The 25,042-nt window shown below is 39.0% G+C and overlaps 2 protein-coding genes across 51 annotated transcripts in view; one reads left to right on the top strand and one right to left on the bottom strand.

Moving 5' to 3' along the window:
* Slo (calcium-activated potassium channel slo) overlaps positions 1-25,042 on the bottom strand; it is a 228,869-nt gene that overhangs the window by 67,861 nt on the left and 135,966 nt on the right. For 23 of the 50 annotated variants that reach the window (XR_013087040.1, XM_076826202.1, XM_076826251.1 and 20 more), the window contains 4 exons: positions 23,157-23,248; positions 17,081-17,191; positions 14,039-14,144; positions 356-508 (listed from right to left, as the gene is read on the bottom strand). Coding sequence is in view for 49 of the 50 variants with exons in the window: in XM_076826202.1 (XP_076682317.1) it covers positions 356-508; positions 14,039-14,144; positions 17,081-17,191; positions 23,157-23,248 (462 nt within the window). In the remaining variant the exon portion in view is untranslated. Of the gene's footprint in view, positions 1-355; positions 509-14,038; positions 14,145-16,135; positions 16,242-17,080; positions 17,192-23,156; positions 23,249-25,042 lie in introns of all 50 variants that reach the window. The other 27 variants (XM_076826252.1, XM_076826203.1, XM_076826205.1 and 24 more) reach the window with 3 other exon arrangements.
* The window catches only part of LOC143376209 (uncharacterized), a 1,054,554-nt gene that overhangs the window by 899,171 nt on the left and 130,341 nt on the right, over positions 1-25,042 (top strand). The window lies entirely within an intron of this gene.

Below are 25,042 nucleotides of genomic sequence, written 5' to 3'. Positions count from 1 at the left end.
GTTGAACAAAATTTAATTATAAATATTTAATTAACGTAAAAGAGATGTCAAATTGGAGATAGTTTCAGACACTTAATATAAATTGGCCGCATGTACAGAAATTTATTCTTCTGATGGAGAAATTGCCTTAGTATTATCAAAGGTCTTTTGGAACAAATTGGTCTGACAAAGTTAGGTCTGGGTGAGATTATCTGTGTAGATAAAATTAGAGGTCAGAGTCCTGTGTAAACTCAGATCATATTTACAACAGAATATCTAAGTAGGTACTTTTTAGGAAATAAGGGAACATTTGAGAAAATACCTCTACTAAAAACTTATTTAGACTATGCGCCAAACTACGCTTGAATGAAAATACCTTGTTGTGATATTGCATTAATTGAATGATAACGCGAATGTCGTCCGAATAGTTCTTGATGGAGATGACGCGCATGATGTTCGCCGCGTCCTCCGCGTCTGGATCCTGACAGTACTTGTTCGCCAGTACCAAGCACGCGTCTGCCTCGTGGACCTAAAAAGGATCAGAACTCTTTGCTTTATCTGCCACATTCCACGAACGATGGTTAATGGAAGAGAATGTAATTTGGACGGGGGCAATGTTTGGAAAGTAGCAGCAAAATAGATATTGTCCGTGAATAAATTGTAAACAAAATAGCCGTCGAGAAACTGAAAGTACCGCGACAAATAATTGGCTGATCGATTCCAAGCCTGTGTCACTTGCTATTTTCGCAAGAAAGTCCCTCGGAATTTTCGAATGCAGTTAAATTCTGATATGTACTTCGTTCTAAGAGAGTTTACGTAAATAATCATAATACTGACGTTCGATAAAGTGAGATGTGTGATCTTGATCAAAAGTGGACTAGAAGTGGTACGAAATATATGGAAGAATTGGTCCTCGACGTACAGAACATACAAGGGAATGCGGCTAAGTGTTAAGAATCTTTGCAAGCACGAATCTTAAGCTTCTATTACGCGCCGCAGGTACGGTTAAATAGGTAAAAGAAATATAAGTGCCTCTCGGAGGCAGCTGTATAGCTAGGAAAGAGAATAAACTCGAGGTTTCCCTAAAATAAAAAGCGGTATATCAAACGCGGCAATGGATTTCATCGCGTTCCCACCGGTCTCTTTCCTATCTTTCGTTAAGCCGACAAAACGTACCTCGACGCATCTTCAGAGCAGGAAAAGCTACGGAAGCAGACTCTTGCGACATTCCTTATGTACTCAAAGGTTAATTAAACGTCGAATCGCAGGAACTTATGGAGGCAAAGCACCGTAAACATGCTCATCTACCATCTATCAACAAGACTTAATTTAAACCGACACGAGGATAGGGGCACTACGTAAACAGACAAATAACATACCGTCCTGTTTCTTTGAATGCATGATCTATACACTTAACGGAGAGCGGTGACTCGTTTGTCGCACGAGCACGCAAATTCTCTACTACGAGCTAACACGTGGTGACAATTATACGGTTAAACTAGTCTGTCCGCAAGCACATACCCACCTGGATCGACAGCAGGCATTGATCCATCCAGTAAATGCAAACAACCTTCAAGGGACATTATCTTACACGAGATGCCACATCGGAACGTACGTGTGCAGTCGTGAGTGTGTGTCTATACACGTTGGAAGACTACAGACACTTTATTCTTGATCGTAACATCGTTTTTGAAAATTCCCAACGGGAGCTCGAGAAGCCGAGAATGATCGTTACGAAATTAGATTCAGTTCTGTCGATGCATAGGATGAACGCTAACAGTGTGCTTTATGATTGTTCAACATCGTCCGCGAGATATTGTGTTCAACTGGCTGGATTTGAACGAGCTATTACACATTGACGAGACACGAAAGCAGATGACAACATAGGGGGTGCATTAAACGAGGTTGGGGGGGGGGGGCGAGGGGTCCACGAAACACCGTCGATGTGCATAAAAGGGGACACACAAGCAACAACCATCCTGGAACAACAGCATTTGTCCTTTGGCGCAACGTCGGTTTCCAAGTAATTATTTATCGAAACATCTGGAGCAGCAGCCATGACAGTTTTTCACCGCACATTTGAGGGGTTAGGCCACCTTGGACGGAGCAAAATTGCAGTCGTTTTCGGCATTTTTGTTTAGGAAGATAATGAAATGAACAGAAAATTTAACATGAAGCCTGTTATTGTATAACTCTCGCCGAAAAAATCGTATTTTTTTCCTAGAAAATGGCGGCGGTAGAGCCGTGATACGCAAGATCTTGAGGAGCGACGTTTTCCACGGTGTTCAATCTCGCGGCTATACCGTTTGACCTAGAACAAAAAACTAAAAAGTTTTATTTTCTACGTGCTTAAATCTAGAGAAGTACGTATCGGTTTTTGCGATATCTTCAACATATTCTTTGCAATTGACACTTTTATAAAAAAATGCACTTTTTCTTCCCATGTTCACCATTTCGAGACAAATTGATGTTTCTGGATTTCCATACGTACTTCTCTAGTTTTAGGCATGTAGAAAATAAAACTTTTTGGTTTTTTGTTCCAGGTCAAACGGTATAGCCGTGAGATTGAACACCGTGGAAAACGTCGCTCCTCAAGATCTTGCGTATTTTGTAGGAAAAAATTACGATTTTTTCCGCCGAAAGTTGTACAATAACAGACTTCATATTAAAATTTCTGTTTATTTCATTATCTTCCTAAAAAAAATGCCGAAAATGATTGCCATTTTGCTCCGTCCAAGGTGGCCTAACCCCTTAAATGATCAGTAGGGTATCTCAAATAGTTAGCGACGAGACATTGTGTTTGCTGAAGCTAGAAGATGTAAGGTTCGCGCGTCGCGAATTAGTGACTGGGCTTAAACAAGCGTTTCTTCACTTTAAGGGGAGTTCTCAAATTATGACATTCCTCAGGATCGATTGTATGTATCATAATTGGGCCAAGCTATGCAGAAAATAACCAACCCTCTTTGATCTGAAGTTGAGTAAATTTAGCTTGAAGATTTGAATTATTAAGGAGAAGTAGCTTTATTTCTATTGGGTATATTTTATTTCTTGTTATTGTTTTATAATGCTTTTTAATGGGTTATGGAATAGTGAGTAGTATAATTAATATTATTTTAAATTTTCTGTAGTTTTGTTTTTTTTTAGCCTAAACTGGAACTATGGCTTGGTAGTTTTAATAATTGTGTAATGTAAGAGTTGCTCTATGGGTTGGTAATTTTTTGCAAAATAAAGATCACAAAATTATGGGATCCGTACTGTGTTTAACTAATTTTTTATCATTTTGTGGGTTTGCAGGTTTCTGCATAACTTGACCTAATTATGAATAGAGTGTGCTGACAATTTTTAATTATATTTCCCCAGTTTGTTTATTCGAATGCAATCTTAATTTACAAATATTTTTTGCGGAATTGGCGTTATTTAAAGTTGTACAACCGACTCGTCCGATTCTGTCCGCTTGAATACAAATGCACGAGGGAGAGTGACCCACTTCACATGGTTGGAATTCGTTTCACGAAGTCTTCTATAATACATATCGTGAATATTCTATAGGCGAGAGCGTACGGCGTGACTTCGTCGTGAACGTATTCACAAAATATTGTAGAAGGCTTCGTGAAATGGATACCAACCGCTTGAAGTTGGGCCAGACTCCATTGTACAATCGGCTTAATCGATTGAGGCCGCTGCAACACATACGCACATCGACTAGTGACCCACTTCACATGGCTAGCACCAGTTTCGTGAATATTTCTACAACATTTCCTGACCATGTGTAGGAATAGGTTTTTTAATTCCTATATATGCGTTCGGAAGCCACGGAAAAAGGGTGCCTTGAGCAATGGGAGTTGAACCCACGATCTGCGGATCCTCTGCGTACTGGTCAGCCGCCTAAAGGCGGAATCTCCTAGCTGCCGGTCGCTGCGACAGGCCAGGGTCCCATTAGTGCAGGCAAATCCAGTCTAAGCTCCAGAGCTTGGCTACTTCTCCCACTCTGACGCTGGGCACTGCCGCGTGGTATATACCCGCGAAACGTCGTTGACTCATTTGTTTTACGGCAACATTACGTGGAAGCGACGCGAGGCGCCTGAGGGACCCCACCCGTGGACATGTTTGCATTAGTGTAATGGAGAAGTGTGCATCTGTTTCTCCCTTGCACTAGCGGGACTCTAGCTGGTCGCTGCGACCTGTCGCAGCTAGGAGATCCCGCCTTAAGGTAGATTCTCACTATCCGTCTGGCCGGCAGCAGGCTACCATCCGTCGAAACATTCTCCAATGGGTTTTATATGGGGACGGTAGACGGTCGTAGGACGGCACAATGGAATGTCACCATACAAAACCCATTGGAGAATGTTTAGACGGTAGCCTGCCGCCGGCCAGACGGATAGTGAGAATCTACCTTTAATCAACTACCCCAACGCCGACCCGACGAGGTCACTTATTCCAGACTCCTTCCTTCTTATGGGGGATCCTGATCCCACACATGGTGTAAGGCAAAGTCACACCGTAAGCTCCTGCTTAGACCATGTTTATGAAATATTGTAGAAGAGTTAATGAAACGAATTCCATCCATGTGAAGTGGGCCACTGACCTCCGCACATATCCTGTTAACCGGTGAAGACGAGTTAACTCGTCACTTGAGAATGCTTCTTCACTCGGCAAAACGAGTTAACTTTTCACTAATATTAAAATATTGCAACCGTTGCTAAAGAATGCAAATGTCATTTGCTTTTTATTACCTCTGGAGGCAGTATCCCTTCTAATGTTTTTTTTTTATCATTTTCCTGTTTGTTTTCTTTTGTCATTTTTATCACATATGGTTAGTAAATTAAAATAAAAATTTATCTCTTTACTGAACATATTTCTTCAGCAAAATTTTATCGACGAATTCTTTTATCTCTGATTTTATCATTCTATTTGTCTCAGAAATGATATTCAGACATTTTCATACCTGCTATGGGAAGGACGAGTTAACTCGTTTTTTACCATTACCCAGCTAGGGAGCACTTTCGATCGAAAAATGTGTCGGTCAACTGGATATATATTAGAGCGTCCAGAATCGAATGAGTCGGTTATAAAGTATATGGGAAAACTGTTCAAAATGATCTACTTGAAAAAAAAATAAAACTATAAATTTCACAACGTTTTATCGTTAATAGACATAATGTGTTAAATTATGTGACGACACCCTCTATATGGCGAATGCAGATATCTTTGATAATCAATCTATTTTCGATATTGAAAAACGATTAAATGTAAACGACTCAGATGAAGTGTACATAAATGCCATTTGTGACACGTTTACAATGTCAACTTTTTTAAGTGGACTGTCATATTTCTTATCGCGTGGTAAAAAGCCTGGAAAACAGTGTGTAATTTCTGTAACTATATTTTAAACTTTTTCTAAGCTTTCACACTAACTTACAATTAGATGATTAGCGCCTTTTCGCACGCGACGCTTTTATGGGTGGCGACTGATATTTTTGCTACATTCACAGACTTTGACTTTGGCATTGACTTTGAAACCTTATTTGCCAGCCATACAAGAGCTTCATATAAAAAGGTCTTTAATGTTAATAAAACCGACTTCAAAACAATAAAAATACACTAAAAAGTAAAAAATAATTTTTTCCTTATTTAATCTACGACTCTCAATTGTTTTAAGTCGATGCTAGATTCACACAGTGCAAATGACGAGGCGCCAATATAAAAAAATAAAGAGTCGAAGATTAAACAAGAAAAAAAATTATTTTTTACTTTTTAGTGCATTTTTATTTTTTTGAAGTCCGTTTATTTTTTTTTACATTCTTTATTTTTTACTTTTTAGTTATTTAAGTTATATACCTACATTTAATTAAAAAAATGGGTAGGCTTACAAAAAGAGCAGCTCTTAAAAAATAGAACCGTTTGCTAGAAACGGAAGATTCCAAAAATAAGCGACATGAAAAAGTGAGAATACGGATGCCTGAAATTCGTTATATGGGTTACAACTCAACGCGTGGAAGCACTCTAAAATGCGAGAATACATGAAATACGAATGACGAGTTATGCGCGGACAAACATAAAAAGAAACAAGTACGGGTCGAATCTATAATCTCCTCCTTTTTCGTCGGCTAAGAATAACTGAATTCGCCATGTAGAATTAGTGGAAAGTGAAAAAATACCTTAGAAAATTTTTGTATTCGATAACACGAAATTTATCAAAATAAATGGAATATAAAAGAAGAGGTATAACTACAGAATAGTAAATCTGTTTTTAACAAACATATATACGTACATATACATATATTCATATTAATTAAAGTACATATATTTATAACGATTGGTACAAGTCTGATTATGCATAGAATTCAAGTGCATTTTAATAACTGGTTATAACTAATATAGTGTTATTGAAGTTCTGGACTTGATCCTGAGAGTGTGTAGTCATAATTTGCAAACACATACGCAGGGTGAGTTTAGAAACTGGGGCGGTTTGCAATTCTATCTTAAACAAAGATAGACAAATTTGCTAAAGAAAAATGTTGCACAATTTAGGAAGGTCTATTTTCCTATAAACGTATTTTTAAATAAATACATCAATGTGCTTTGAAATACATCTAGCATAATACTTTCTTCAATAGACTGTGTTGCCCTTTACATATATAGAAAAATTAATATTTTTCGAGTCCTTCAGAAGATTATTTTAATATATTAAGGACCCATATAAAGAACATATTTGGAAATGCAACAAGCTTGTAGCTGTAATTTTTCGTACTGTAACGTTCGATTTGTAGTTCTGTGTTTCCTACATTTCAAACGTAAATTCATAATTCGTATTTATTACACAATAATTTACATTACATGTGTGTAATGGACAAGCTGCAGCGAAAAAATAAGTTCGTTTGTATTAAGCCCAGATCTGATTTAAACATTTCATAGAGTATAATATTTACCAAAATGATGTATGCAAATGAAAATGTGGACGTAATTGGGTTTCAGAAAAATTCACGGTACTTTGCAGGTGCTTCGGTGCATGTTTTGTCAAAATACAGTCATACGAAATTAGACTGCACAAAACCCTGCAGTTTCCTCTCTGCCAATTTTTTTCTATCTTCGCTTAGAAAAAACCTATATGTGCTCCGTGCCAGTTTCTAGATTGAACCTGTATCCATACACTACTGCTCTTAAGTAGTACCACTTGTTGTCGAAGCATTATTCACCATGAAAAACTACAACCAGTCAACACGAAGTATGTCAGCTAATTAAAATTACAGAGCAAGGAATTTTCCATTCGTTTAAGAACAAATTTAAATAGTCAAATACTTTGTCATAATTAAAGTTTACTTTTATTTACTTCGAATTTCATCTACAATGATTTTCACCCACATTTCTTTTTTTTTTTTAATAAAAACTTGAAATACTTTCTTCGAAATTTATTTTCGAATTTATTGTATTTTTATCTTTTATTATTCAGTAAGTTATCGCAAGATTTTAAGGCAGTAGTTAAATATTTGTTGAAAATATTATAAGGGCAAGTGTCAAAAAAGTTCCCCAAAAATAGAAGAAAACATTATATTGCAGTAAACAAGTAGTAATCCCATAGCTTTAAAAGGAGGGTGGCAGCCTATTTTACTTTAATTTTATACTGTTTAGGATCCGATAAAGAACGAATTTTGCGTTGCACTTGTTTATTAGTCATTGTAGTATATAGATCACGTTATCGAGAAATTTGTTACATTTTTGGTAATGGCCGTAACACGCGAGTGAGCAAATACTTATGAGCAGTAGTTTACATTGCTGAACGAAAATATCGCTATAGCACACGATTCAATATATTTATAAACATTTGTAATTATTGAAAAAGTTGCTTCTATGTACTTTTTCTGCATGAATATTTCGTTACGATATTCTACTCTTTAAACGATTTTATTTAACGTCGATCCTCTGTTTGGTTGTTTGTTTCATTTAAATCTTGAAACTCAATTTTAACCCACTTCCAACTATTCAATTGTCTTGAAGCTTTGCAGGCGTGCGTAGTTCGGATGACAATACAATATTTAAAAAAAAATTAATTCGAGGGGGTGTAAAATATTACCCAGTCATCAATAAATATAACCCCTAACCACGAGTCCAAACGACTTGAAATCAGCCACTCGCGTTCTTTACCAAAACGACAAAAAGCCGCTGCGTTCGGGATGCTAGTCGCAACGCGATTAACGAAAATACACAATTTATCGAGAAATAATTCGTCACGTATATGCGAATAGTAAACCTAAACCTTTGCAGGCGTTCGGAGTATATCACCATCGAAATTGTAGTACAAGAAAAGAAATATTTTTTAGCGACTGTAATTCTTTTTCTATTTTGGCACCGATTTAAAAATAAAATTATTTTATACTTTTTAGCGCACCTTTGAAGTCAGTTTTTTACTCTTTTTTTTAAGTTTATTATTTTATAATTTTTAGTGACCTTTGTTTAAAGTCGGTTAAAAAACATTTAGCATTGCACCAATTGGGGAACATACTCCATATAACAACGAAAGAATCATCCAAATCGGTCCACGCCTTACAAAGTTATGCGCGAACATACATTAAAACTGGAATTCTAGATAATTCTAGCGTCTCTAGAAAATAATAATAAAAAAATTAACATGGTACCACGGGCTCTTCATATTCACTCAAATAAAAAAAGAATCATCGAAATCGGTGCACCTATACGGAAGTTATGCGTGAACATACATACATAATGAAATATACTGCCCTCTTTAGTTAAAATGTCCTATCTAACATTTTGAAATAACCGAGAAAACTGAAGTTTTATCATTTAATTTGTACCGTCCTTATTTTCCTTCATTCAAATTAAAACATGTTGTCATTATTTCGTAACAGCCTAATATAATTTTTTGTAATAGGTGTACCGGTAGATGATGTATTATTAACGTACCAATTAATTAATTGTTTTAGATAGGATATTATAATCATTTGGAAAGAAGTTAGGTTAAATACATTAGACTGTTTATAAATCGTTACGCAGCACGTAGAATTTTCTAACTTTACTTAAAATGTAATAGACGTGTGGAACTTCAAATATTTTAACATATCTCAAAAAATGAAAGAATGCTAGATAGGAGAGTTTAACTAAGGAGGGCAGTATACGTGACCAATTGAGTAACCTCCTTTTTGAAGTCTGTTAAAAATGTTACGCCTGGATAAATGCATTGGCATGCTCATGAAAAACTTATTAACAAATAAAGATCAATATTTCTGTGAAATATTATGTGTGAATAAAATTTTTCACTGGTATATCAATACTTTTATCTAGACGCAAAATGGTTGTAATATAGACTTTTACCCTTATTTGTTACGTACTTTGTTCATGTAATTCTGTAATTTCCATAGAGGTAGGTGGGGTATTGTAAATAAACACCTATACAGAAGAAGTAAATAGTAGCAATTTTTTCAACAATTACAAATATTTGTATACTGAATCGTATTCCAACACCTTCGTCCAGCATTATGTTTGCGGAGGAAATATAGTGAGGTACGCTTAAATATTTTGTCAAACGGTACCTTTGGAATTGAAAGTTACTAAATATGATCCTTGTCATTTATTATAGGGCTGCACAGGCTCAAAATGATTGCCCAATGTGGTATGCCTAGTCTTTTAATGTGCTATAGTCGGAACAAAATCCACTGGTCACTCTAGGACATGCGCACCACTGTGAATCATTGCATGATCTCCACTTTTACGTTGCCAGCTGAACTAACCTTGCTACTTGAAAGGTAATACTATTTGAGCATAGGCAGATATAGTAGCTGGAAGTAATATAGCGGCGTAAAAAAATTATAGGAGCGTTAAAGTAAACATTTTTCTTGAAATATTGCACATGTCACAGCGTGCTGACACATCAGTCCGTGCTGTAACTTGATGTTTCACTTTACGACTTCCTTATAGGACTTTAAGCCAGAGTTGGGCATTACTCGAATTGTTTCGTACAAATATTTATCTAAGAAACCATCCGAATAAATTCTATTTAGTCGAATATTTCATTCGGATAATAATTGTTCGTTATTTGTAACATCTTATTCTATCCACTTTATCGATATTTATTTGAATAATTTATTTGTATATCTATCACAAAATTATTCGAATAATTTATTTGAATATCTATCATAAAATTATTCGAATAATTTATTTGAGTATCTATCACAAAATTATTCGAATAATTTATTTGAATATCTATCACAAAATTATTCGAATAATTTATTTGAGTATCTATCACAAAATTATTCGAATAATTTATTTGAATATCTATCACAAAATTATTCGAATAATTTATTTGAATATCTATTACAAAATTATTCAAATAATGGTATTAATAACTCTTCATAGTTTTGATTTCCTCAATAGGTCAATAATTAACTGAATAAAAATTATTTATGTTATCTGGATAAATTATTATTTGATTTCAAAATTATTCGGATAAATTCTTATGCAATTTAAAATTTATTCGGAAAAAATCTTATTCGACTAAAAACTCATCTCTTGTGGCGAATAGAAATCTGTTTATTATTCTTATTTGTTATTCGCTGTTCGAATAAAATTTCGTCCATCTCTGCCTGCAGCTACTATACATAGAGAACAGAAGTATAGGCACGTGGAAAACTCGTATTCAACTTCTCTTTATGGCCATTTATTGGCAAATGCTGATTGTGTCTTCATTTGATGTCTTTTAACTTCAACCAAACGCATTCCCTGAACACTCATGTGGCATCGGCGTGTTTCCACGTCAATATTTTCTGGAAACTATCGAATGTAATGTCCGAGAATCCCTGAATGTTTACTTTAAAAATAAACTTTTGTTCGCGCAGGAATTGAGTCATTGAGTAATGAAAATTTGTATATCTATATTTTCTATTACATCTTTGTGAAAGTATTACCAATGGATTCAAGAGACCTGTGATGCTTAATTGACCTATGGAGTTCAAAATTGATTCGAATTTTGTATAATTAAAAATAGCCCGAATGAGGTCGTACTTAGACTCATTTTTATCAGATAAGCCTTAATAGATAAATATCATTAATATTGAATAGATAATAGAAATTTAAATTTTCATTAGTGTCGGCTGATGTTCAAAACGCGGAGTTGGACAAAACTTACCACTTAAAGTGTTAAGAATTATCTATCTGAATAATAGATTGAAGCTTTCTTTTTTATTACACAAATAATAACGCAAGATTGAAAAAGAATTTTTTTCTAGTTTGGAAAAAATGGAAATATTGACACAAAGTAGCTAATTTGTATGAATCACATGATATAGGTATCTCCGTGTGCCAACCCTTATGCTCTATGTACAAGTGGTATAGAAGATATAGTTCTTTAGTGACCTTGAGTGATCAACAGATGTTGTTCTGACTACAGTGAGCAGAAATTGTGGCACTTTGAAATGATGTGTACCTTAACACCTAGAAATTAAGCTTTCTAGAGTTTTCATCCCTATTACTTTGAGAACATTGCTATGTTTATTTCGTCCAGTTTAAAATATTTCCCTGTTAATTTCTTACATTGAAATTTTTATTATACCTGACAGACACTTTCAACAAAACGATTTTTAAATATTTGAAGGAATTACCTATATTCTTACAAATATAGTTGCAAAAAACAATACGTAATGGAAAATCGTAATAGTTAAACTGACAAATTTTAATGTTTTGTACTTTGAAAACTGCAACTTGGGGAAATATTCAAACGTATATAACGACTACATAGCACATTTTCGTATAACGATATTCGATATCAAGTCATCGGCTGACACGACAATAATTTTTGCAAGTGTTTTGCACGAAATATTTGCCCGTTTTTAGAGAAAGGCCTGAAAATGGCCAGCGTGCACCGGTACAAGCTTGAAATAATTTAGGAGAAACTAAGATATAATGCTTACAGAATAGACTGCAGGATGGTACACGAGACATCAAGCACTGAAATCACTTATGCTAGCCGAATTTGTTGAAAGAATTACTGGAACACGAAAACAGCTATAACTTAAGCTTATTTGATCCCGTTGTATCCTGAGTCCATCCAATCCTTGAAATGGCATTCAAGTGTTACGATACGGCTTCTACAAAGTCTTAAACGATGAACGTAATTTCACATCGTTTCTATGATACGCTACAAAACGTTAGCTCTCAATTTTAGACTGCACCATAACACTGTCTTCGGATTAGTGCATCCTCACTGAGCATTATGACCAAAGTAAACGTCTGCGTCATGGAAGCTGCTGCCGCACAAACGAGAGAGCACAACAATTCAATGGATCAGAGGATATTGAGTACAGATAAATGATGTAATATACAAAGTGACCGAAAATCATGGAACAGCTGGATACGTGCAATATCTGCGTACCAAAAGGGATCGGAAATCTTTCATCACTTTGCAATGGAGCTTCATCTTTCAAATATAAGAAACTCAAACTCAAAACTCGGATATCTTACATCTAAAAAGTTCGACTACACGGTTGTAAAATCACATGTAATGATATGAAGAAACGTATCAATACCGCATGTATTACGTGCAGAAATGACAATTTACTGATGTAGGTACTACCGAGAATATCTTCTAAATAAATGATTTCTTCTACTACGATTGACAATGCATTCCCCATGAGGATATTTCACGTCATTATATAGCAAATATATTTAAAGCTATTAACAGCACAGTATGTGTAATTGTGCATCTACGCATGCTTCTCACGAATGACTGCGAATGGTCGTGTCCCCATATGTACATACACTGCTGTGCAAAATACTCGTCAACCTCCCTGCTGCTTCCCGAGACACGCTACGAAAAACGGCATTCCAATCTACATAGTGTCCGTAATTCGGTGTATGTCAATCGCCAACCCCGTCTGTCGTGCCTATAAGGAGAATTTACTGTGTAACGCAAGGGTCCGTGACGCGGACCACAGCGCCACTGAGCGCCACACCGCCTTAGGACATATACTACTGGAAGGCCCGCGACAGCCCAAAACTGTCACCAACATCCAGGGTTGCCAGGAAATAGCCTGCAGCAGCGTAGGAGCATCGCTTAGTGGAGAGGGAATACCTACAGCAGTGGCGGTATATGTGTGCGCGATGGGAAACGAACCGACGCCAGCGCCAAGCCAAGGGACACCACGGCCAACCAGCGTCGCCGGGATATAGATTGTCTACGCTGGTTGGCTGAGACGACACTTGGCTTGGCTTGGCGCTGGCGTCGGTTCGTTTCCCATCACGCGCACATATACCGCCACTGCTGTAGGTGTTCCCTCTCTTCTATGCGTATGCTCCCACTTCGCTGCTACAGGGTCTTTCCCGGCAACCCTGCCAACATCGTACTTGAGCGAGAAAGGAGAAAGTCCTAATCAACCGCAATGCGCATGCGCCTGTACTCCTCTCACTCGCACCAGTCCCCACGATATCTTTCTCCCTCGCACGATGTTGGTCACCAACTGACCCCACAGAAGACATAGGCAAAGAGCTCTCCAGTAGTATACGTTGTAAGTACGCGGCCGTGGCCGTTCTGTAAGTAATCAACTCGTTTGAATTTCTGATCTCTATTCTAACAAAATTTCTGCGACTTTTACACTGATAATAATGCTAACGTGAAAATGATACTAATGTAGATGGGAATGCCGTTCTCCATAGCGTGTCTCGGGAGGCACGAGTGGGGTTGACAAGTATTTTGCGCGCCAGTGTATGTATACCCTGCAGCATGGTCACCAGGGATTCAAAAAATGCGCGCCAAAAGTGAGACACTCGATTTGCCCGTATCTTGAAAACAAAGTCTCCGATTGCAAAGTGGCAAAGGACTTCTCGATCTTCTCAAGCGTACAGAATACCCACGTGTTGGTATATCCCATAATTTGGTGATGTCTTGTATACGTGTACATAGACAATAGAAACGTAATGGTCAGTAGTCACATAATACACAAGTCGGTACAAATTGGTCGGTGTAATTATGATACGTTCATCTTGCTTTGTCGAGGGGGGGAGGGAGTTGGAGGCGGGATTTCACTTAATCCAGATGGCAGAACGTGAGACTCACCTTGACCCGCTGCAGATCAATGGGATTCATGATAGTCCCCTGAAAGAATTCCACGGTGGTGAAGTGCCGCTTGAACAGTCCCTCCAGCTCGAGATCTGGCGGTTTCCTAAATGGCACGGGCCCGACAAAACGATATATTTCCCTTTATAAAAACATTCACCTCAAGTATTGGACAGCGCCTTTCGCGTGATATCGCTGAACGTGGCCGACGGTTGTCGGCGGAGAACTGATTTACAACGTAAGTATATGGTACGAATTGCCGTGTACGCCAGGCCCTCAAGGAACGACGTAATGATTTCTTGCGACAATATCAACACGCTTTCTAGCATTCGTTCTGCTATGCCTCCATTTTCTATTCACCGAGGAATACATAACCTCCCTCGTAGGCCAAGAATACACAAGATTGAATGTAATATAATAAATCTAAGTAAGTCTCTACTGCACGCTGATTCGGCTCCATAGCTCATTACAGCATACCATGCATTCGCAGGCGGTTGCGTTCTACGTAGAAATTATACACATATGCATGATGTGTGTATACTTGGTACACATAAACATGTATGACATATATACATGTACATATATGCGTGTACTATATACATACCCCAACACATACAAGATCATTCTTCTAAAGCGACCGATACGGTTATCTCAAAAGTTGAAGGTTTTCAGTACAGTGCGTTGCAAAGATATAGAATGTACAGATGTGCCGTAAAGACTGACTGTAGGGGGAGATACAGTCCTCCTCCTCTAAAACAAGTTTTCAGAAACGTATTCTGTATACCTACTGTTGGACAGTAGTACTTTGAGTAGCACAAGGTTTTAAGAAATGCCCTTTCAAGTCTGCCAGGCCTTGCTTAACTCGCACTTAGCAAAGATACGGGTACACTGAGACACAATACTTTCGATGCTTGCTAGAAAATATGGACGTGAAAGCAGGGTTGCCAGAAGCTGGGAAAACATGGCCACGGCGGGAGCTCAGTGACGTAGTAGGGAGTAGTAGAGGGGGAATCCTGGACTGGTGTGCAGAAGTCGTATTAGTGTATATAGGTCTATGCGACAGCACCTTGCCCCACCGACTGGGAATTCTTCCGGCAACCCTGCGCGAAAGCACGCTACAACCGTGCACAGCGTGAAGACACGTGGCCGCCGCCACTCGACGTGTTAATACCGGAAGATTCTGTGATGGTGACCAAATAAGTGCAGCCTTGTAATACGTGACTAAGAACACATCTGGTGCTTTGAAACCACAGGGATATCGCTTTACACGCCGCTTAAGTTGGTCCCAGACTCGCTATATCTCTGCAAGGCACAACCTTCCGTACGGAAAGTATACTGTACGGTCTCAACAATTACGGACAACTGCATACACCGCTTTATCAGAATCATTTGATACATATGTACGTTTATATGTAATACTACACGATGCCACAAAGTTTGCGTTCTATAAAGGCAGGCAAAAGTGGTTTCCTGTGGTTTGTGATTTTGGTGTTCGAACGATCGCTTTCGCGATCCCCAATGTTGATCGTGAACGTGGCATCGAGTAACTTCGTGTAGCTCGTGAAAAACAAGACAAGGGGAGGAGGAAAGGAAGATCAAACAGAAATACGTATTGCGCAAGAGTGAGGGTTGAACGAGATGGAGGTAAGGGTATAGATGAGTTGAGAGAAAAGATTTAAGAGAAGAAGTGTAAATATGTCGGTGGACGGTAAAGTGGTAGTCTAAGTACGTGTTTCTATGCACCTAATTTCGGGCGTACGTACAAGACACGATTATCTGGATGTAAGTAATTTCGTAACAAGCGTATGTTTTTCGTATGAGCTTGCGTGACGCGACACCGCCGCGACATTTACGCCATGCGTACGTTTATATACATTATGTATAGAGTATGCATAACATACATTATATATATATGTATATCTATATCGATGGATAGATCATCACGTTGAGTTATGTCCAGGTGGATAACCGCGCGATAACCTAAAGAACTGCAAGGAAGTAAGAAGCGCGAGCGGCCACGCGACGGGCAGATTGGTCAAGGTTGGTTGTCTGATTGGTGGATGTTTCGTGTGGTGGTTGTTTTAGGGTTCGGGGTACCTTGACGCGCTCCAGGTCCACGGCATTCATCATGGTGCCCTGAAAAAACTCCACGGTCGTGTAATGCCTCTTCAGGAGACCCTCCAATTCGAGATCTGGCTCTTTCCTGAAAACATAGACCACTCCTTACGACAATGGCGATCAGACTTTATTCCCGAACAATCGAAACCGTGCATTCGCGCTGGATGTCCTTTGATTTATCCTTTACGCCGAGACCCCCTCCTCCAGTGGCCATTAAGACAGCAGCGTCGACCTTAAAGGACCCTTTTATCGAACTCTCATTAATCCTTATACGCAACACGCGCCAAAAGTTGGCATCGTGCAAACTTGAAGGTTAGGTCGGGACAGTCTGATCGCCATTGGCCGCTTAACCGCAGAGCAACTGGTATAATTGGGAAACCTGTACAGGATGTGAGCTACACTTATCCATATTGCCTTAAGTATTGTCACCTAATGGAACTTATCGATGCCGCAATGACTAGGTTCTCGTCGGTAATGATCACAGTAGCAGACTTACTTAATTTCATATTGCTCAACGACATATGGTACATGTAACATTATACTTAACATAAATGATGATGGGGACGACAATGGGGTTACCGTTCATTGGAAGAATGAGGATGTACACTTTGGTGGGATTTCAATGCACTGTGCGAGGCTAATGTTATGTCCTAAGTTTGTTCGCTAAGTGACATAGGAGATGAGGGGACATTAAATATGTATATCCTGCATAATCGTACGATAGCTGGTCTGGCATTGGTACGATTTACCAAGGAATCGTTTGTCTGCATCAAAACGTCAGACTTGTCAATATGAAACTACCATCGTATCGAAATATATGCCAATACAGATCGATTATATAGGCTTTCGTGAACTATATGAGACTGGGAGTATAGTGAACGGATGTTGATCGGGGTAGCGAAAATAGTAGATCGATGGCCATACCTATGCAAGAAGACAACCTCCACGTCAACGTCCTCGCGGTCCTCGTGCAGGAAGTCCTTGAGGAAGTGCGAGACTGATTCGTAGGTGATGTGGCCACACACGACAATATGTCTGCCAACACAACGAACGAATTAGATTCCACTCCCGTCCAATTGCGGGTAGTCGAAAAGAAGAGAAACTTACAAGCAACTACCATATACACGCTCTATTTATAATATACATGTGTCTCACCCAACTAAGGAATTCGTTACGTTTTTCTCTCTCCGTGTGCCGACTAAACTGTTTTTTAACCGTTTCCATTTGCTTTTCATTCTTTGAACGTGCCCCTCGAGGGTAAGCACTTGTCGTGGTGCCGCTTGAGAGCGTAAATATGGTTAAGTGAGTTGGCGCGAAAGGGATAGAGCCGAATGAAGAGAGAGAAAGAGAGAAAAGGGATGTATATGTACGTATACATATATCGTAGTAATAGATAGATAGTGAGAGAGAGAGAGAGAGAGAGAAAGAGAGAGAGAAAGTGAGAGAGAGAAACGTGAATATCGTTGAGAAATCGAAATTTTAGTTCCCTTTGTGCCAGTTTAGTCTGCTGCCACAGTAATAATATCTGAGTCGAAGTTCTGTGTCAGTTGTTCGAAATGAAACATAGCTATTAGAATTTCAAAGTGAAAGTGCAATCTTTTTTTTTTTCTTTTTTTCACCACTGAACAAGGAACGATCTCTACAATTATCACACGATTCGCGGGTTATCTATCTGCATATAGTACGTAGTTAATTAATGGGCTAAACTTACCGGAACTGCGATAGAAATTGGTGTGAGTCGTTTATAGCCAACTAATAATATCATCGAACAACTACACACGCACACACACATACGCGCGCGCTCACACGCATACAGAGTAAGTCGTCTGTAGAGACTAGATATACAATATACAGAAATACAGAAAAAAAAATGATACACAAATGTGACAAGAGTTAGGTAAAAATACGTAAGAGTGCAGGCTCGTTCGTGTCCCGTTTTTTCTTGCAATCAAAAGACAAGCACATAACTCGTTTTCTACACGTAATTAAACTCTACGTGCGATGTTGTACACTGATAATCACATACTCTTGCCGTTACAAGCAGATCAGATAAGTGGGTGCCTAAAAAAGTGACAAAGTGTTATTGCGTCAAGTACAAAAAAAAAAAAAAACTTCACCATGACCATTCCATGCTCAACCATTTTCTTTTTTTTTTTTTTTTTTAATTATTATTTTTCTACACTTGTGATATCTAATTGCGAGGCTCATCATGAACTCAGCAGACACCCGCTGTTTGCACGATCGACTGTTCTCGTCGCGATCAAAAAATCTACCCCGTCTACCATACCAGGGACGAGGGGAAGAAAATCACTTGCGTGTTACTGAATCCAGCATGGGCCCGAAAACACATGATCCAACATATAAGCCCCTACTGACAGAATTGGCCTTCAATCTACCGTAATGGTGCCGACGTACTCGTTGTGTAAAATGTCGAGAATGTGGATATCGTGTTGCGTGTGCGTGTATTTGTGTATCATAAGAGAAGTTACGTAGACATTATGTATCTACCCATTTCTAAAGAGGTATATACGCGTTGCTCGAGCCCTATCGCCCCACGTAGGCAATGTATCGAGGGAAGTTTAAAATATTCGCACGTCGAGCGTATAAATCGAACGTTACTCCGTCGCAATAGCCGTCCGTCGGAGCATACACGGCGTCGACTTCGAAAATACCACGTGAGCGCCTCCCGTTGCGCTAGCCGCGTCCTCCGTGTGCTCGGCACAGTGGGACGCATCTTAAAAAATGTCTACGCAAGCCACGCCTAGCGAAAGTTTCGTGCTGACAAAAAGTTTTGTCGTCGATAAACAGCACGTGCGAACGTTGCAATTAGTAAGGAGTAATACGAACACATTTGTCGAGCGACGCCTTATGCGCCTTAAATGGAATGACCAACAGTAACGTCATCGATGATTATCGTGTGTGTAGAAGATCAAGATTGCTACGAATTGTAACGTAAGTTGTCGGGAATCGGGCACCTAGATATCTCCGTTGGATTTGAATGTAAAGGGAAATACGTAGACTAAAGCGCTCGACAGTTTATGGGTTGAAGATGACGAATATAATTCCCTCTAGAGCCATTTTTTTTTTATTATTCGCAGCAACACTGTCATCTTCCGAGTACGTAGAAATTTTTATAAGACACATCTCGCTATATAATGCTAAAGTGAGCTCAGATCGTCGTTGATCCAATATTCAGCTAAATGTGCAATTTGTAAAACGTGACGTGAATAGTGAAGAAGAGAATTTTCAAGTCTCTAGACTAGGTGCACTATGATTGGTTAAATTGGACGTTCTTGCTAAACTTCCTTTCAAGGAATTCTGAAAAAAACTCGAATAGATAATTGTAGGTTATGTGCCGCTACTGAGGGACGTCATTTTGGAAATCTTTACCTTCGTACTTTAAAGTGTCCCCCATTTGGATTCAAATGTTCGAAATTGTTTTAAGATCAGCTACAACATGCAATGGGCAAACATGTGCGAGTCGTTTTAAGAAAACACTAATAAGCTTGGTAGCCCTCGAAAAATGTTGTTAGAAGTGAAAAAAAAATATTATGTTCATCATTGTCCAAATGCTGTTCTATATATCTCTCCTTTGTTCCCGAATACAATGGAGATATTAGGTGCTCTGTGGTGACTTACTGTACATTCGTGTGCGTGACCGTGTATGAGTAAGTACTACACTCAAAATATTTTGATGGGACTAACAGGCGCGTTACCGAGAGTGTTGGGTTTCTTGTTGTTTTATAAAGTATTACAGTCGCACTGACACAAATTATGAACGATGAACAATATGAAAAGAAAACGTACATGTCATTGTAACGCTCTTCCCTAATCTAACAAATCATTTGTTAGCCCACTGATAGTCCCTCAATCAAACCTAAACTACGCATAACATATTATGATTAGCAATATATGCGTATACGTACAGCTTCATATATGTGTATTGATACATACATATACAAAGCGTATACAGGGTGGGTCATAGAATACGTACAAGGAGTTCTCTCGAAAAATTTCAAGGTCAACTGGAGACGTAACCCTTCTCTAGTGTATTATATAATTCATTCGGACCTTTTACGCAATGAAGCTTACTACTTGGGTCACTTCGGAGCAAAAGGAACAGCTGAACATATTTCTAAGTGGAAATACCATAAGAATTTTTTTAGTAACTTACAAAAAAAACATCTTTCTATTTGCTGGATGTGCTTACACATATTTTATGTCTCCTACAATCGTATGTTCAGATATTTAATAATGTAATAAAAAATTCAAATGCAATGAATTGTTACCATATACTTCATCAAGTATTTGTACAAAGCTCAATATAGTCTTAGAAGTCAACGAAAACTATTTTGTGTATATAATAATTGGAAAAAATTGTATATATGTTTAATATTAGTAGAACTTCATAACTTTGTAAAAACTACAAATATATTCCCTCTTGTCCCAAAAAATGTACAACAACATTATCTCACGTATTACGTAAAAGATCCTTGTGAAGAAAATTAGGGGTGCTTCATATGTGTAAAAGGAGGTGAGAACATGGATTCCAAACCCAACAATGACAAGGGAAGCCTAATGAAGTACGTATGTATTTCTTCGAATCCTCAGCGTTTTTATCCTCTAATAGTTCCCTCCGCAAGCGTGGATAGCGTAGAGTGTTATCCACCAACCGATAGGATCAAAAATGCTTCATTGGTGCATAGAACAGGGTTGCCACCAAATACAAAACTTAGCTGAGCCTTAGAAACACATGAGGCAGTCTATAACGAAGCACGTTCAATAAAATTGTTCAGGCTCGTGTTTGAGGTAAAGATGATTGTTTCGTACTTTCTTTTCCAAAACAAGAAAAAAACATTTTGGGTGACCGTGAAGAGAATAGTAGATCCGATCCTGAATGTGTCAGGGAATACCCGATACATGATAAGCAATTACACCTTTGGGTTCACCAGTTTCTTGAGATAACAACTGTAATCATGGCCCACCCTGTATAATATAACCCAAGACAAAAGTACACTTTTCCACTTTCCCTTCTTAAAGAATTACACGTAAGAACGATAATTAATGCTGTCTAAAACATCAAGGTTATTACACTCAAGTGTTACAACATTAGATGTGTGTGTATATATATCCATATATACATATACACACACACACGTACGCACACACACAAACACACGCGCGCATACACGCATACATACGCACGTACACACATTCGTACATACACGCACACATACGTACGTACATATATATACATGTACAGGGTGTTCCATACAACTGGATCCGGCTGTACGATTGAAACGGTTTGAAATAGACGAAAATCTTATAAAGCAAAATTAAATGATATTATGTGCACTAGTGCGCACATCGGTGTGCACAAATTTCAAAATGCAACTGCTCCCCTGTTAAAAGGTAACATGAACAAGATCGCGCGCAAGTTTAAGACTGCGAAATACACCAGTACTGCTTTGCGACCTCAAAATTGAGTCGTGTTTTAAAGTAATAGTCGCTGCTTAGAGGAATTTTAATATTTACTTGCAAATAATGAGAAACTGCGCCAACTGATGCGCTAATAAAATACAAAATTCCATTCAGTGAGATGGTAAGTTTACGTAGTAACATCGTCGTAATTCGAAGCACCTAGACCCGCTTAATTTTGCATGATAGTATATTTTTCTACGGCAGACCGTTTCAACGGGCACAAATCGATCCAGCTGCGTGGGATATCCTCCATATATATATGTAAATAGTGTATGCATTCAATGTTGGAAATGCAGGGTACATGCTGGGCATTGATCCTTGCACTCGGAGGGAAATACAGCTCGAATGTTTCTTTATACTTGTGCTCCCTCTTCCGTATTTTACGAACATCATATTCTGATACATCGATTTAACAAGCACCACATTAACTTAGATTTAAAATTCCAATGATCTACTAATTTCAACATAGCGCTGATGCAAAGTAGCGACATCTACATCGAAGTTAAAAACACGAATTGGTTACCCGGCACACTGCTCTCATTGTTCTGGATCAGTCAGAATCAAACGATTATTACGTCGACAAAGTGCAACTCGAAGAACGAGGGGTTAGACTTTACTAGCTATAGGGACACCGTTTAAAATTAAAATTGCACCACCTTGCTTCGGCTAACAATGTAACCAGTAAAGGATTCTCTCTTCAGTCAATCTACATATTTATTCAGTTGCAGCACTTTCGCCCGCTTCGTGCCCGCCATGACGAGCTACTTACAAGAACAAAGCTGCGTCTGTTTGACATCGATAATTCCTCGTTCTTCGTACAATTTATGACAGTAGCATAACAAAGCCGTATTTGCCCCAAGTGCAATCAGTGTGAACAAACAAGCTAACACCAGTTGCTGGATATGGTAGATTTGTGGCGACAGTTGGACTAGCTGGTTGACTGGTTGAAGGGGTTGCTGGACGGGGTGGTGAGGGGAGGGGATGGTGGGGAGGTAAGGATGTATTGTTGAGGGCTGTTTCCAGGATAGCGACTGCCGACTACGAAGGCCGACTGACAACTAGTACAAAGAGCAGGTATGGAACTGCAATTCTGCGACTCTAACACTGTTCTCTAAATATATATATATATATATGTATATAACAAGAAGAGACGGGCAGTTCAAGGAAGTTTTCAAGCTTGTCTGTAGACATAATGTGGTGTGTACTCTGTGTATCCGTGAAGAGGGGAGTCGTATAAAGGAGAATCAGGAGCTGACATCGAGGCAATTGTGAGGCGTGTAGGTGTTCAGGTGCATACGGACAGAAACAGTGGCACAAAGTTCGGGGTGGGGGGAGGGGGGGAGAGTCGGGCGTCGTGCTGGAGGCAAGGGACACGGGGGTCGGGTTCAAGAGAAGGAATCAGACTTACATAATATACAAGATGTTATCATACGAGAAAGTATCGGGGTAGCTGATAGTAATCAGGGTTGTGAAAGGTGGCTCAACTCGGGAAAGCTAGTTGGTTGGTTGTGTCTCTCACCTGCGACCTCGCTCGTTCTTCAAAGTGCCGCCATACTTGTTTCGCGTCCCGATCAGGTCAATTATCTCGGGGATACAACTGGCGAATATGGCCTACACCACGTGATAGAACAGAACACAACATTCGCATCAATACACTTGTGTGAAAGGTTTGGCAGTTGTTTACTTAATTTTCGGTTTTCTTTTTTTTTTCTCTTTTTTTTTTACATAAGTCTCGGTCCTGCCGTGTGAATTGGTATCGTCCCGTCGCGTCGTGGTAATCGCTAATGCGTCGAATGTTGGTCGTACCTTATTTGCTCTTTTTTTTTCTTTCGTTTTTTTTTGGGGGGGGGTGGGGGGCGGGTGTGGGTGGGTGGGGTGGCGAGGGTAGGAATTTTGCACTTATGAACGGAAGTAAGATTTGGCTCAGCTACCGGGCAGCGCGGCTACTCATAGAGACACGATTAGTAGTGCTGTACCGCTATGCGTGCCACGGCCCAAATAGTTAATATATATGGAAACGAACACGTTCCAAATAAAAGGCGGGGTAGGTAGGCTACCTACACCTAGGTCCTACACTCCTACACCTAGGCCTAACGATAACTACACGTGCCGACACGTCTACCTAGTCCATTGGCAGATAGGTTATATATATATATTCATCGAACTTTACGCGTACACATTTGGTACAAAAGGTTTGTAGTTCTCAACAATTCTTTCATTCATCTGGCTGTTTTTTTTTTTTTTTCTTTACATCGAGGCTGGCTGGATATTCTACTTCCGAATATCGTGCACCGCTTCTGCTTTTTTTGGCGGGTATTATACGGACGTCACTTTGCGATTGAAAAAAAAAAAAGAAGATGCTTCGAGGGGACATACCCGTGTTGTTCGAACGCTTTCGTATAAGAGGGGTACAGTTTACCGTGACGCATGGTTACCATAAATACGCTGCTTCGCCGTGCGAAGCTTGCAAAGAACGAACGAAAACATAATTCCTAATCGGATATGACGCATACGCTTAGTTAAGTATCGATTTCGCGATATCGTGATTGCAGTCTCATCGTGACACACAATGCGCCAAACTCATCGTTAGAGAGCGGCTAGCGAGCGATGTTAGGGTCTGGGTTAGTGTTGATCACTCGTTCATACTAACATTTAACGCCATCGACGTGGCGTGTATAAATATACAGAACAGTGGAAACAAAAGTGCACAGTCTGTTCACGGCGTCGTTTAGGCTCGTGCCACGGTATCGCGACATTAATGCGGATCTCTTTCTTCCTCTTCTCGAAGAGAATGCACGGTGCTTTCTATTCACGTGTTCACATCGAATACGGCTCAATGACGCCCCGAATGACAATTCTGAAGCAAGTGCACGTTCTAAAACTCTACGGTAGTCTTTCTTTGGGAAAGGATCGCTGATGGGCCCCTTCGAAAAAGTTTAACACATCAGGTGTGCGGTATTTGATGGATGAAGGATTCATTGGCCAAAAATAAGATAATATCTTATAATTACAATAAATGAGATAATTTATACAACTGTCCACAAGGACCAATAGAAACTTAAGTATTTCATATATTAATGCAAAAGTAATAGAATTACGATAGTGGAATTTTTATTCACTAATTCATAAATGTTTTATCGATTATAGAGATTGAAAGATTCGATTAGAAACAGAGATACTCCCAGAAATTATCTTACTTGTGAGCCAGAAATATAATTCATTAAGTCACGACAGTGAATACCCTGTGTATCACAAATATGCACGACCCTTCTTCATCCCGGTATCTAGGCCAGTGGTTTTCAACCGATATACCTCAAGCGTACCTGAGCACCACGCGAAACTTCAACGACCACGTTGTCGCGTGGATATCTTTGCTCGCCGTGTTGTGGTGAAACATTCTGAAAT

The sequence above is a fragment of the Andrena cerasifolii genome, chromosome 14 (assembly GCF_050908995.1).
Source record: "Andrena cerasifolii isolate SP2316 chromosome 14, iyAndCera1_principal, whole genome shotgun sequence".
Classification (NCBI taxonomy): domain Eukaryota; kingdom Metazoa; phylum Arthropoda; class Insecta; order Hymenoptera; family Andrenidae; genus Andrena; species Andrena cerasifolii.
This window is presented reverse-complemented; position numbering and strand designations above follow the sequence as displayed.